This window comes from Suricata suricatta, chromosome 10 (assembly GCF_006229205.1).
Source record: "Suricata suricatta isolate VVHF042 chromosome 10, meerkat_22Aug2017_6uvM2_HiC, whole genome shotgun sequence".
Lineage (NCBI taxonomy): Eukaryota > Metazoa > Chordata > Mammalia > Carnivora > Herpestidae > Suricata > Suricata suricatta.
Window position 1 is genome coordinate 109,025,618 of NC_043709.1, and position 12,174 is coordinate 109,037,791.

The 12,174-nt window shown below is 38.3% G+C and overlaps 1 protein-coding gene across 4 annotated transcripts in view; it reads right to left on the reverse strand.

The window, feature by feature from the left end:
- ARHGAP12 (Rho GTPase activating protein 12) overlaps nucleotides 1-12,174 on the reverse strand; it is a 132,326-nt gene that overhangs the window by 102,808 nt on the left and 17,344 nt on the right. For all 4 annotated transcript variants that reach the window (XM_029953782.1, XM_029953781.1, XM_029953780.1 and 1 more), the window contains exons 2-3: nucleotides 11,212-11,250; nucleotides 8,357-9,111 (exon numbers count right to left, since the gene is read on the reverse strand). In XM_029953782.1, coding sequence (XP_029809642.1) covers nucleotides 8,357-9,034 — 678 coding nt within the window. In that variant the 5' untranslated portion in view covers nucleotides 9,035-9,111; nucleotides 11,212-11,250. The remainder of the gene's footprint in view (nucleotides 1-8,356; nucleotides 9,112-11,211; nucleotides 11,251-12,174) is intronic.

Genomic DNA, 12,174 nt, shown 5'->3' on the forward strand with positions numbered 1-12,174 from the left:
GGGGGGGGGGGGAGGCAAGGGAGAAGGGAAGGGTGATGATCAAAGAAACTTTGAAAATGAGTCTCTAAACTAAAATAAAAAAGAACTGCATTTGGGGGTGCCTGGGTGGCTCAGATGGTTGGGTGTCCAACTCTTGACATTGGCTGGGGTCAAGCCCCAAGATGGGCTCTGCACTGGGCACGGGACCAGCTTGGGATCCTCTCTCTTGTTGTCTCTCCCCAGCTTTTAAGCTTCCACTCTCTTGCTTTCTCTCAATATAACATTAAAAAAAAAAAAAAGAACTGGGGCGCCTTAGTAGCTCAGTCAGTTGAGCATTTGACTCTTGGTTTCTGCACAGGTCATGATCTAAAGGTTTCATGAGTTTGAGCCCTGTGTGGGGCTCTGCACTGGCAGAGCAAATCCTGCTTGGGACTCTCTCTCCCTCTCTCTGCCCCTCCCCAACTTGTGCTATCTCTGTCTCTCTCAAAGTGAAATAAATAAAACTTTAAAAATAAATAAAGTAAAAGGAAAAAAAGAACTGTATATGAAGTACTATATTCTTTTTAATAAAGTTCTTTCCACAGGGATACAAGTTAACAATTCCGATACTCCGGTACACTTCTACTGGGATTGAACCATTATGCAAATGGATGGTGGACAACATTTCTCAGTGTTAGGAGGAAGTTTATACGTAAGCAATGATCCACGCAGGAAGAGATTACAGAGTTGAAGACATCAATATGAACCCAGGTTTAGCTCAATATAGATGCAGATGGTTACATATGGAAATAATTATAGACTGGGTATATGTATATATGAGTTAGCATACCTATGTTTATTTACTTGCTCTGTCAGCTCAGAGGGCCTGGAAGCCATTACATCCTAGCAGCATCAGCACACTAACAACCAGAACTTGGTTTCTAATACCATTCTCCAGTTAAAGAAACAAGGGACTCCTTAGAGAAATGGCTGATTCTGGGGCTAGGGCAGCAAATACAGAAGATGAGCATGGAGCATCCTGAAGTGCCAGAAAGTAAGAAATGGCTAAAACACATATGCACATACCTGAAAGAGTTCTCAGTGGCCAAAACAAACTATAATAGTACTGAATGATAATGCAAGGTATAAAAAAGGATCTGTGAGTCTATACAGATAGAAATAAATTACTGAATGAATAAATGGTGTAAAACATTCAAATCTCTTGTATGAAATAATTCCAAACAATTAATGTAGACACTGTACCCTCAAAGAGGTGGGGCATAGTTCCTCCACTTCTAGTATGGGTCAATCTTCCTTCCAAAGATTATAGTATGGAAAGTGAGGGGGGAAATAGTGGAAAAATCTGACAAAAATACTTATCAGGTGATCAAGGCCAATACCAACACTGATAAATGATGTTGGTCGTTATTTACCCTGAACAAAATGTGATGAAAATGATATTTTATCACTGTGTCTTCCTCCCCCAAAAGTCTAGAACTACAGTTCAATCATGAGAAAACATGAGACAAATTCCAACATAGAGTCATTCTATAATACCGGACCAATACTCCTCCAAATTGTCAAGTTAATTAAAAACAAGGGAACTCAGGGCGCCTGGGTCGCTCAGTCAGTTAAGCATCTAGCTTCGGCTCAGGTCACGATCTCACAGTTTATGGGTTCAAGCCCCCCGTTGGGCTCTGTGCTGACTGCTAGCTCAGCCTGCTTTGGATTCTGTGTCTCCCTCTCTCTCTCTGACCCTCCCCTGTTCGTGCTGTCTCTGTCTCTCAAAAATAAATAAAAAGCAAAAATAAATTAAAAAATAAATAAAAACTGAATTGCCTGTATTTAAAAAAAAAAAAAAAAGGGAACTCTGAGAAACTATCAAAGCCAAGAAGAATCTAAGGACACATAACTACGAAATGTAATGTGGTATTCTGGAAGAGATAAAAAAGAACTAGTCCAGAATCACCTGGATCAATGCCCAGATAAAAACTAAGGAAATCCTGAAAAAAAGTATGAACTTTAGTTGATAATGTATCAATATCAATTAATTATGACAAATGAATCATACTAGTATGTAAACAACAGCGAAAACTAGGTGTGGGGTATCAGAAGTCTATAATTTCTTCACAGAACTTCTGTAAGTCCAGAAGTATATTTAAAAAGTCCAAAAGTAAGAATAAAAACAAATTGTGGGGTGCCTGGCTGGCTGTCAGTGGAGCATAAGATTCTTGATCTCAGGGTTGTAGGTTTGAGCCCCACAATTGGTGTTAAGATTACTTAAAAATATAATCTTTAAAAAAATAAAATAAAGCAAAATAAATCAATTGTATTTCTATATACTAGCAATGACTATATGAATACCAAAATTAAAAACACAGTATCACTTTCAATTGCTCAAAAAATTTAAATACTTAGGTGTAAATACAACAAAACACATACAGGACTTTTACTGAAAACTAGGAAATGCTGATAAAAAAATCAAATTAGATCTACATAAGTGGAGAGACAAGGTAAACAGATTGAAGACACAACATAGAAAAATGTTGACTTTCTCAAAAATGACATGGGAGTTAATGTACTTCCTATCAAAATCCCAGCAAGCTGTTTCATAGATATGGATCAGATTCTTCTAAAAGGTATGAGGAAAAGCAAAGGAACTAGAATAGCTGTAGTAGTTTCCTGCGGCTGCTGTAAGAACTTAACATAAAAAGGCTTAAAACAACAAAAATTTATTCCTTCCCAGTTGTGGAGGCCAGAAGTCCAAAATCAGTATCACCAGGCTGAAATCAAGGAGCAGGCAGGGCTGCACTCTCTCTTGTCTCTAGAAGACACTTTCTTTGCCTCTTCCAACTTCTGGTGGTTGTCAGCATTCCCTAGCTTGTGGCCACATCACTCTTATCTTCAAGGCCAGCATCTTCCAATCTCTCTGGGCCCCATCTTCACACAGCCTTCTTCTTTGTGTGTGATGCCCTCCTGGCTCTTCTCTTGTAAGGACATTTGTGATTGCATGCAGGGTCCAGGATAATTTCTTCATCTCAAAATCCTTAATCTTACCTGTACAAAGATCTTCTTTAAAAAGGTAACATTTACATGTTCCAGAGATTAGGACCAGATATCTCTGGTGAATATTATTTAGACTACTGCAATAACTAAAACAATTTTGAAGAACAAATTGGGAGGAGTCACTCTACCAATTTTAAGACATATTATATAACCGCTGTAATCAAGGCTGTCTGAGGGGTGCATGGGGGAGCTCAGTCGATTAAGCATCTGACTCTTGGTTTCGGCTCGGGTCATGATCTTGTAGTTTATGGGTTTGGGCTCCACGCTGGGCTCCACGCTGACAGAGGGGAGCCTGCTTGGCATTCTCTCTCCCTCTCTGCCCCTCCCCGCCACTTGCTCTCTTTCAAAATAAATAAAATTAAAAATTAAAAAAAAATCAAAGATGTCTGATTTAGAGTAGGGAAAGACACATATATGAATGATACAGAATAGAGGATCCAGAAATAGATCCATAAAATGTGGCCTGCTGATTTTTGACAAAGATATAAAAGCAGTTTACTGGAGGAAAGTCTTTTCAATAAATGATACTATAATAACTAGATATTCATAGGCAAAAACAAAAGCAAACAAAAAACCCACTTTGATTTAATCTCACATCTTACACAAAAATTAAACCCAAAATGAACCATGGATTCAAATACAAACTGTAAATCTATAAACTTAGGAAAAAATAAGTGTAAAAATAAGTCTACTGTGAAGGTTAATCTTATGTATCAACCCAGCTGGGCCAGATACCTGATGGAACATTATTCTGGATATTTTTGTGAGGGTATTTGGGATGCAATTAACATTTAAATCAGTGGACTTAAGAGTAAATCAGATTGCCCCCCATAGTGTGGTGGGCCCCATCAAATCAGTTGAGGGCCAGAATAGAATAAAAGGCTAACTTCTCCAAAGCTAGAATAGATTCTGCCAGCAGACAACCTTTGGATTTGAATTTCACCACTGGCTCTTACCTGGGTCTCCAGCATACCATCCTATTCTAAAGATCTCGGATTTGCCAGTCTCCATTATTCTGTAAGTCAATTCCTAAAAATAAATCCCATTCTGTGTGTGTCTGTGTGTGTGGATATACACATCAACACACACACACACACACACACACACACACACACACACACACAAAACCCTATGGAGAAACCTAACTAAACCAGCTATAATGTTAAGAGTAGGAAAAGACAAGCTATAGACTGAGAGAAAATATTTGCAAACCATATCCAGCAAATGACTAGCATCTAGGCTATATAAAAAACTCTCTACACTCAAGAGTACAAAAACAAACAGTTCAATTAGAAAATGGGCAAAAGACATGAAAAGACACTTCAATTAAAAGGATCTATTGACAGCAAATGAGCATATAAAAAGATGTTCAACATTGTTAGCTGTTAGGAAATGCAAATTAAAATCACAAGATATTATTACACACCTATCAGAATGGCTTAAAAAAAAAACAGCGCAACACCAAATGCTAGTGAGCATGAAGAGAAACTGGTTGGAATATAAATGGTACAGGCACTCAAAAACAGTCTGGCAGTCTCCTTAAAAAATTAAACACACATCTACCATACCATTAACAATACTCATGGGCACTTATGCCAGACAAAAGTTATGTTCACTCAAAAACCTGTGCAGAAATGTTTATATATAGTAGCTTTATTTACAACAGCAAAAAACTGGAAACCTAAATGTTCTTCAATGGTTAATGGTGAAACAAAGAGTAGTACATCCAATACCACACAATACTTGTCAAGAACAAAAACAGCAAACACTGACAGAATCACCTGGATGAATCTCCAGAGAACTTTGCTGAATGAAAAAGCCAATCTCAAAAGGCATAAAGCAAATGATTCTATTTATATAACATTCTTGAAATGACATAGTTATGAAGATGGAGAACAAATTAGTGGTAACCAGGGGTTAAGGAGGGATGGGGATGGGAGAGAAGAGGATGTGGTTATAAAAGAGCAACATAAAGGATCGTGGTAATGGAAATGCTCAGTATCTAGACTATACAAATGCCAGTATCTTGATCATGATATGATGGTATAGCTTTGCAACTGGATAGAGGATACAGGGAATCTTTCTGTTTTATTTCTTACAACTACTTATGAATCTACAATCACCTCAAAATGAAAAGTGTAATTAGGGGCACCTGGATGGCTCAGTCAGTTAGCCATCCGACTTCAGCTCAGGTCATGATCTCATGTTCGCGGGTTTGAGCCCCGCATCAGGCTGTGCTGACAGCTCAGAGCCTGGAGCCTGCTTCAGATTCTGTGTCTCCCTCTCTCTCTGCCCCTCCCCCATTCATACTCTGTTTCTCTCGGTCTCAATAATAAATAAACAACAACAAAAAACCAATGATACTGTAATCAGAAAAATGAAAATCTCCTAGAGACATGAGGGGTAGGGGAGCAGCTCAAGGTTAGTTACAGAGATGTATACATAAGTAAATTCCATCAAGTTGTGCATTTAAGACTGCTGCAATTTACACACTCGATTGTATGCTCTGCCTCAGTAAAAGATTATCGTAAATTGCCATATCTCGTTCACCGTGATGATGGCATTGGCTGTGTATAAATGTTTTTAATTGTCTGTAAATTTATTAACAATGAAACCATGAGTAACCTTTTAGCAGAAGCAGTTTAGGTAAAATGGTGGAGCCAGAAGCCTTACTAGAACAGGTTAAGGAGTGAGTGAAAAATAACAAAATGCAGAGAAGTAAATGCATAACACAACAATTCCCAGAAGTTGCCAGTAAAAGAAAAGAGTGATAAAGTGATACTCAGAGGGGAAGGTATTATTGAAGAGCTTTACTAAAATGGGAAAAACATGAGCAGATTTAAATGATGACCAAGAAAACATGGTAAATAATCAGTCTAAAACCATATAAGCACAATGCTGCATAATATTTAGCAAAAGGTTTGTGGAAAAGTAGGGGAAAGCAGATGGAGAGGAGAGGAGAGGGAACTGCTGATACAGGTGTACCTATAGATTTGATGACAGAAATAATAATAATAGAAATAACAACAACAGTTCTATTTTACTAAGTACTTCCTATGCTAGGCAGCCCCAACATGGTCCCCAATGACCTTCATCTCCTGATATGCATACCCTTTATTGTCTCCTTCCACACAGAATAGAGCTGAGATCAGTAACCAAGAGGAAATGACAATGTATGACTTCTAAGACTCTGGCATAAAAGACAATGCAGCTTCTACCTTGTTCTGACTTGGACTGCTCCTTCTGAGGGACAGCTGGTCTACAACACAATCACCTGTGAAGAGGCCCAACTAATTTCATGCGAGTGAGCCATTTTAGAGGCTTCTCCTCCAGCCCCAGCCAAGCCTTCCTAAGACTGTAACCCCATGAGACCCCATGCCTTTAAAACCAGTCATTTAGCCGGCTTCTGAGTTATGGACCACAGAAACTCTGAGATGATGTTATAGTTTTAAGCCACTAGACTTAGGAGGGATTTATTCAACAGCAATAGATACATAATGCACTTATGCACAAGGCATAGTTTTAACCATATTAGATATAGCAGCCCATTTAATTCTCAACAACCCTGTGATTCCCATTTTAAAATGAGGAAACTGAGACACAGAGTTAGTTAAGTACTTTGCCCCAATTGTGGCACAGCTGGTAAGTGGTATGGAATCAGATCCAAATCTAAAGCCAGTGCTATTAACTGCTGTGCGATACATGCTCCCCACAGCTGGAGCGTTTCCATCCTGAAGCTTTTATTCGGGCTGTAAAATAGAAAGCAAGGTTAGCTGACCTAAGAAAGCGGGGAAAAGCAGGTGAATGAGAATGGAATGAAAAAGTTTTGAAATACTTGTCATGAAGAGTTAGGGAAAAGACCTGCTAGAGAAATTTAACAGGATTTCCAAGCGGTGTTAAGGGCTCGGGAGAGGTCAGGAGCCATAAGTTCCATGTGGTGAATTTAAGACGACCATGACGAAGAGAACACAGGATTGCTGGGGTACATAAATATAAAACATACCGTGAACTGTCATGACTATCAGTAATAGAAAACACATCTTCCCCAAGTCACGCTAATTCAAAAGGAAGCCATGGACAGAAAAATTCCAGAAAACATTATAGATCCTATGCCAAAGTATCACATAAAGACTAAAGAAATAGAAGCCTCCTAAGACACATGATGGTAAACTGACAGGGCTACTTCATGTAACTGCTCTGATTGCAAACATCAGAAATTTTCCTAGAGAATCTTCCCTTTTCCATTCAAAAGGTCACAAAAAAATTTCAAGCTATAGGAAGAACAAACTAGCTCCATCACAGTCAGACCACATCTAAATCAGCCTTACAATTACTGACTTAACTTGATGAATAAATCTTACAACAGAGCTTTAAGCCAAAAAATTTATCATTTTTCAATTTCTCTTAAAATTAGACTTATCCAGGGTAGCTGGTGGCTCAGGTGATTAAGCTTCCAACTTCAGCTCAGCTCATGATCTCCCAGTTCATGGGTTCAAGCCCTGCGTCAGGCTCTGTGTTGAAAGCTTGGAGCCTGATGCCTCCTTCAGATTGTGTGTGTGTGTGTGTGTGTGTGTGTGTGTGTGTCCCAAAAATAAATGAAACATTAAAAAAAAATTTTTAATTAGACTTATCCAAATACATCTAAGTTTAGATTTCATGCAATTGCTTTTAATTTTATTTCACTTTACTTGACAAGCTGGCATAAACTAATCTCAAAGTTAGATAAGGAGGGAAAAAAAAATCAAACCATCTACACACAATTTTTTTCAGGCCAATGTTCCATGCAAACAAGTGTGTATATTTAAACACTTAAGACACAAATGTGCATGAATAAAGGCAAAGATTTGTCAGCTCTGTATTTTTTTTAATACTAAAGGTTAACAAACGATTTACAAAGAACAAGAGTTAGTAGCTAACAGTCCAATGATACCTTTCCTCATATTCCCACTAGCACCTCAAAACTTACCAGAAACAAGTCAAATGAGTACAATCAGAAAACAAACTGTCTAGTAAAAGAAATATCACTGGACAGCGTTAGTAAATCTCTTCTACTCTAAGCATTATCAATTGAGAGAGAAAAAAAAAATCTTTTCCACACTGAAGCAGTTCTGGTCCCATAAAGGTACAAGAACTATGGAAACCATAAGGCCAACCTTTATAAACTCTATAAAGTTATTCCACTATTCTCCACCTCATTAAATCAGGATAGAACCTATTCTAATAAGAAAGCAAAATGAACAACTAACTCCTACAAAGATTTTAATTAAAATTAAATCTGCAGTATTTTTGTAATGGTGTAACAAGTGCTCCACCATTACACTTTTCATCTTACCCGTATCTGTTCAGTGGAGCTGCTGCTAAGTTCATCACCAGATTCAGAATCCTGATGTATTCTTTCTGAGCCTTCTCCTGCTGAATCACAAGACTGTTCCTGGGAGAAGCTAGTTTTCTCTATGTCCAAGAACTCCGGACCGGGAAAGTGACCAAATAAGCGCGTCCTATTCTGGCCAGAAACTTTAGGAGAATGTGAATCACTGTTAAACTTTCCATTATTATGGGTCAGGTCCAGGCTTAGGTTCACAGTCTGACATGGATTACAGTTGGGTCCAAAATTCTGATTGGCATCACGAATAAGACCTGTTCCTTGAACAGACGATGATGGCTTTCCAAAGCTTGAAAGCTCAGGCAATTTGTTCACATTTTCTGTTGACCTCTGACGATGAAGACTCTGTATCATTTTCATAGAATTATTTGGCAGTCCAACTGCCTGTTTAACAGGCGGCATGAGAGCTTTACGGGTGACCTCCTTAACATACTGAGCTGGCACGTAAAACGCTTTGGAGTTCTCATCCGGTTTGACTTGCCACCAGTCGTCATTGGTCTTTTTCACCAAGATGTATCGTTCCCCTTGTTTTATCACGATCTTTCTGTCCTTAGCTTCATATTCATAATCATATTCCACTTCAATATACACTTGTCCTGGAACAGTCTTCCCACTTCTGTCAGCCATTTTTATTCAGTAATGTTCACCTCTCAAACAGGATGGTATGCCACATTATGGCTTTATGGCTTTTTGGATTAATACAGCTATTTTTATTTAAATGGAAGAAAAGGATAAAGAAAAAAGTTAACACAGCCTGGATTTTTTTTCTATTTATCCAAAAGCATCATACAATACAAACAAGGCATTTAAAGAATATTACCAGGGCACCTAGGGGGTTCAGTAGGTTAAGCATCTGACTCCTGATTTTGGCTCAGGTCATGATCTCATGGTTCATGGACTGACAAACTGTGCTGACAGCACAGAGCCTGGCTGGGATATTCTCTTTCTTTCTCTCTCTCTCTGTCTCTCTCTGTCTCTCTCCCTCCCTCCCTCCCTCCCTGTCCCTCTCCCACCCTCTCTCTCTCTCTCCCCGCTCTCTGCCCCTCCCCTGCTCACATGGGAGTGCAACTCTTTCTCTCTCAAAATAAACAATTTAAAAAAAATATTACCTTCGACTTCCAGAAAGTAAACATGTGTCTAATATCATATGTATTGTCCTACATTAAAAACATTCATTCAGTCATCTACATTTCCAGTCATTTATGAGCAAACCAAACCAATTACTGGAACAGTAAATATCCTAACCAGCCAGACAAGAAAAAAATAATAATAAGAGGTGAGAATTTTCCTTCTTTTCAGGACTACCTCAAACCTCCTTCACTTTCTTAGAAAGGGTCACTATTAATAACAAATACATATTAGGCACTTACCAAGGGTCAAGAACTAAGCTAGGTTCACTTATTTAAGACCTTTGAAGTGGAGCTGAATTTCAATAACCCCATACTCTTTTCTAAAATGGTCAAGAGTATTAATGAACTTTAAAAAATTATCCAATTATACAAGTTTCCTTTCCTAGCATAAATGGATAAAAAGGAAAACACTGTTAGTCTCAGGCGAAGTAGATACAGAAAGAAAAAAAAACTCCTACTTTACTTTGTTTCCCACTATGTCGTACCTCAGGAGAGCCACAATCCTTGAATCCCACAAATGCAAATAAATAACCAGTCTTAAATGTTTTCTTTTTCTCCTTCCTTTTCTTTCTTTTTCCTTTTTTTTTTTTTTTTTTTTTGAGAGAGAAAGCAGGAGCTGGTATGGTGGGTAGGAGGGAGGGCAGGGAGGAGGGAGAAGGAGAGGCTCCATGCCAGCCAAGCACAAAGCCTGACATGAGGTTCCATTCCATGACTCCGGGATCATGACCTGAGCTAAAAATCGAGTCAGACTGAGCCAGCCCAGGTGCCCCCAGTCTTTTTATTTGTAAATGTTAAAAACTCTCACCCCCTCAACCACTCAAAGTCTGTTGTAAAATGAGTTCTAACTTGGCTTAAGAAATGCAGGGATTCACTTTTATTTCTATATCAATTCCAAAATAGTTCAGTACCTCATAGAATACAGTATTCAAGCTTCAAAGTGATCACAGCATCTCGATATGGCTACAACTCAAGTGCCAACCACTGTGGGATGAACTGTGTTCCCCAAAAAGGTACGCCTAAGTCATAAACCCAGGACCTATGAATGTGACCTTACTTGAAAATAGGATCTTTGCTGCAGATGTAATCTATCTAAGATGAGGTCACACGTGATTAGGGTAGGACCAAAATCCAATGACTCATGTGTTTATAAGGAGAGGGGGACCTGGAGGCAGGGCAAGGAGACACACAGAGGTAAGACTACGTGAAGACAAGCAGAAAATGGAGTGAAGCAGCTATAAGCAAGGATTTCCAAGGACTGCCAGCAGTGACCAGAAGATAGGAAGAGGCAAGGAAAGAGTCTTTCCTGAAGCCTTCACAAATGGTGCACAACGCTGCCTTTATTTGGAACATCTAGCCTCCAGAACTGGGAGAGAATAAGTTTCTATTGTTTTAAGCTACCCAGTGTGTGGCACTTTGTTACAGTAACCCTAGGAAACTAATATTCAACCAATTTTCTTCAGCACCCAAATGCTAGGCATAATATGACTGGGTGCTGTAGATACAGTAATAATCATTCCCCGGAGAACATTTTTATTCTCTGTAATAGATAAAGCCCATAGGCCCAGATGATAAATTAGTGACATAATTTCAGTAACTAAAACTTACTTTCTAAAAAAAGTACTTGGATAACAAATTTAATAATTTTTTGAAAAAGATGAAAACTTAAAAACTTACCTTAAGAGAAGAAATAAATATCCAGTATTGCATTTAAACCTATAAAGAAAAATAATAAAGTTCATTAACTTTAACCATGTTTTAGAATAGCTATTATGTGTCACTCACATTTTTATAATAGTTCTATGAAGCAGTACAATTTTATATCTTAAAGCTGTGTTCTGCACCCCCTCAAAACGTGGACAAACACAAGGTGTGTTTCACCACTGTCCCTCCTACTTCACTTTCACATAGTTTCAATTTCATTTCTGCCCTCTTTTTTATTCTAACAAACATCTTTTTAAATTTCTAATATGAAAGCAATCTTTGTAAAATTGTTAAAATGACAGAACTGGTTTTCAAGTTTATGGTATTGAGTGGATAAAGAAAATGACAACAAACACTACAAGCCATTGGGAGTTCTAACATATTGCCCCACAGATTACTTACTATTTATAAATAGAGGAATATACCTTTACAACAGAGAAATCTGGCAGGCATGAGCTTAACCAAGTAATCAAACTTAGTAACACCAACGGACAACCTTGATCATATATTCCTCCTAATGTGATGTACACAATGTTGCCTACGTTGTATTCTTGTCAAAAACATGTTAAATCTTAAGCTAATTGTTAAGAAACAATTCTGGGGTGCCTGGGTGGCTCAGTTGGTTAACTGTCCAATTCAGCTCAGGTCATGATCTCACGGTTCATGGGTTCGGGCCCCACATCAGGCTCTGCTGACTGCTAGCTCAGAGCCTGAAGCCTGTCTTTGGATTCCGTGTCTCCCTCTCTCTCTATCCTCCCCTGCTCACACTGTCTCTCTCTCTCTCAAAAATAAATAAAAACTTTAAAAAATATTTTTAAAAAAAGAGACAATTAATTCCAAAGTATAAGATATTGTATTAGATAACAGACCTGAACTCTTCAAGAAATTCGATCTCAGGAAAAAATTAATAAGGAAGGAAGATTCTTCTAGATCAAA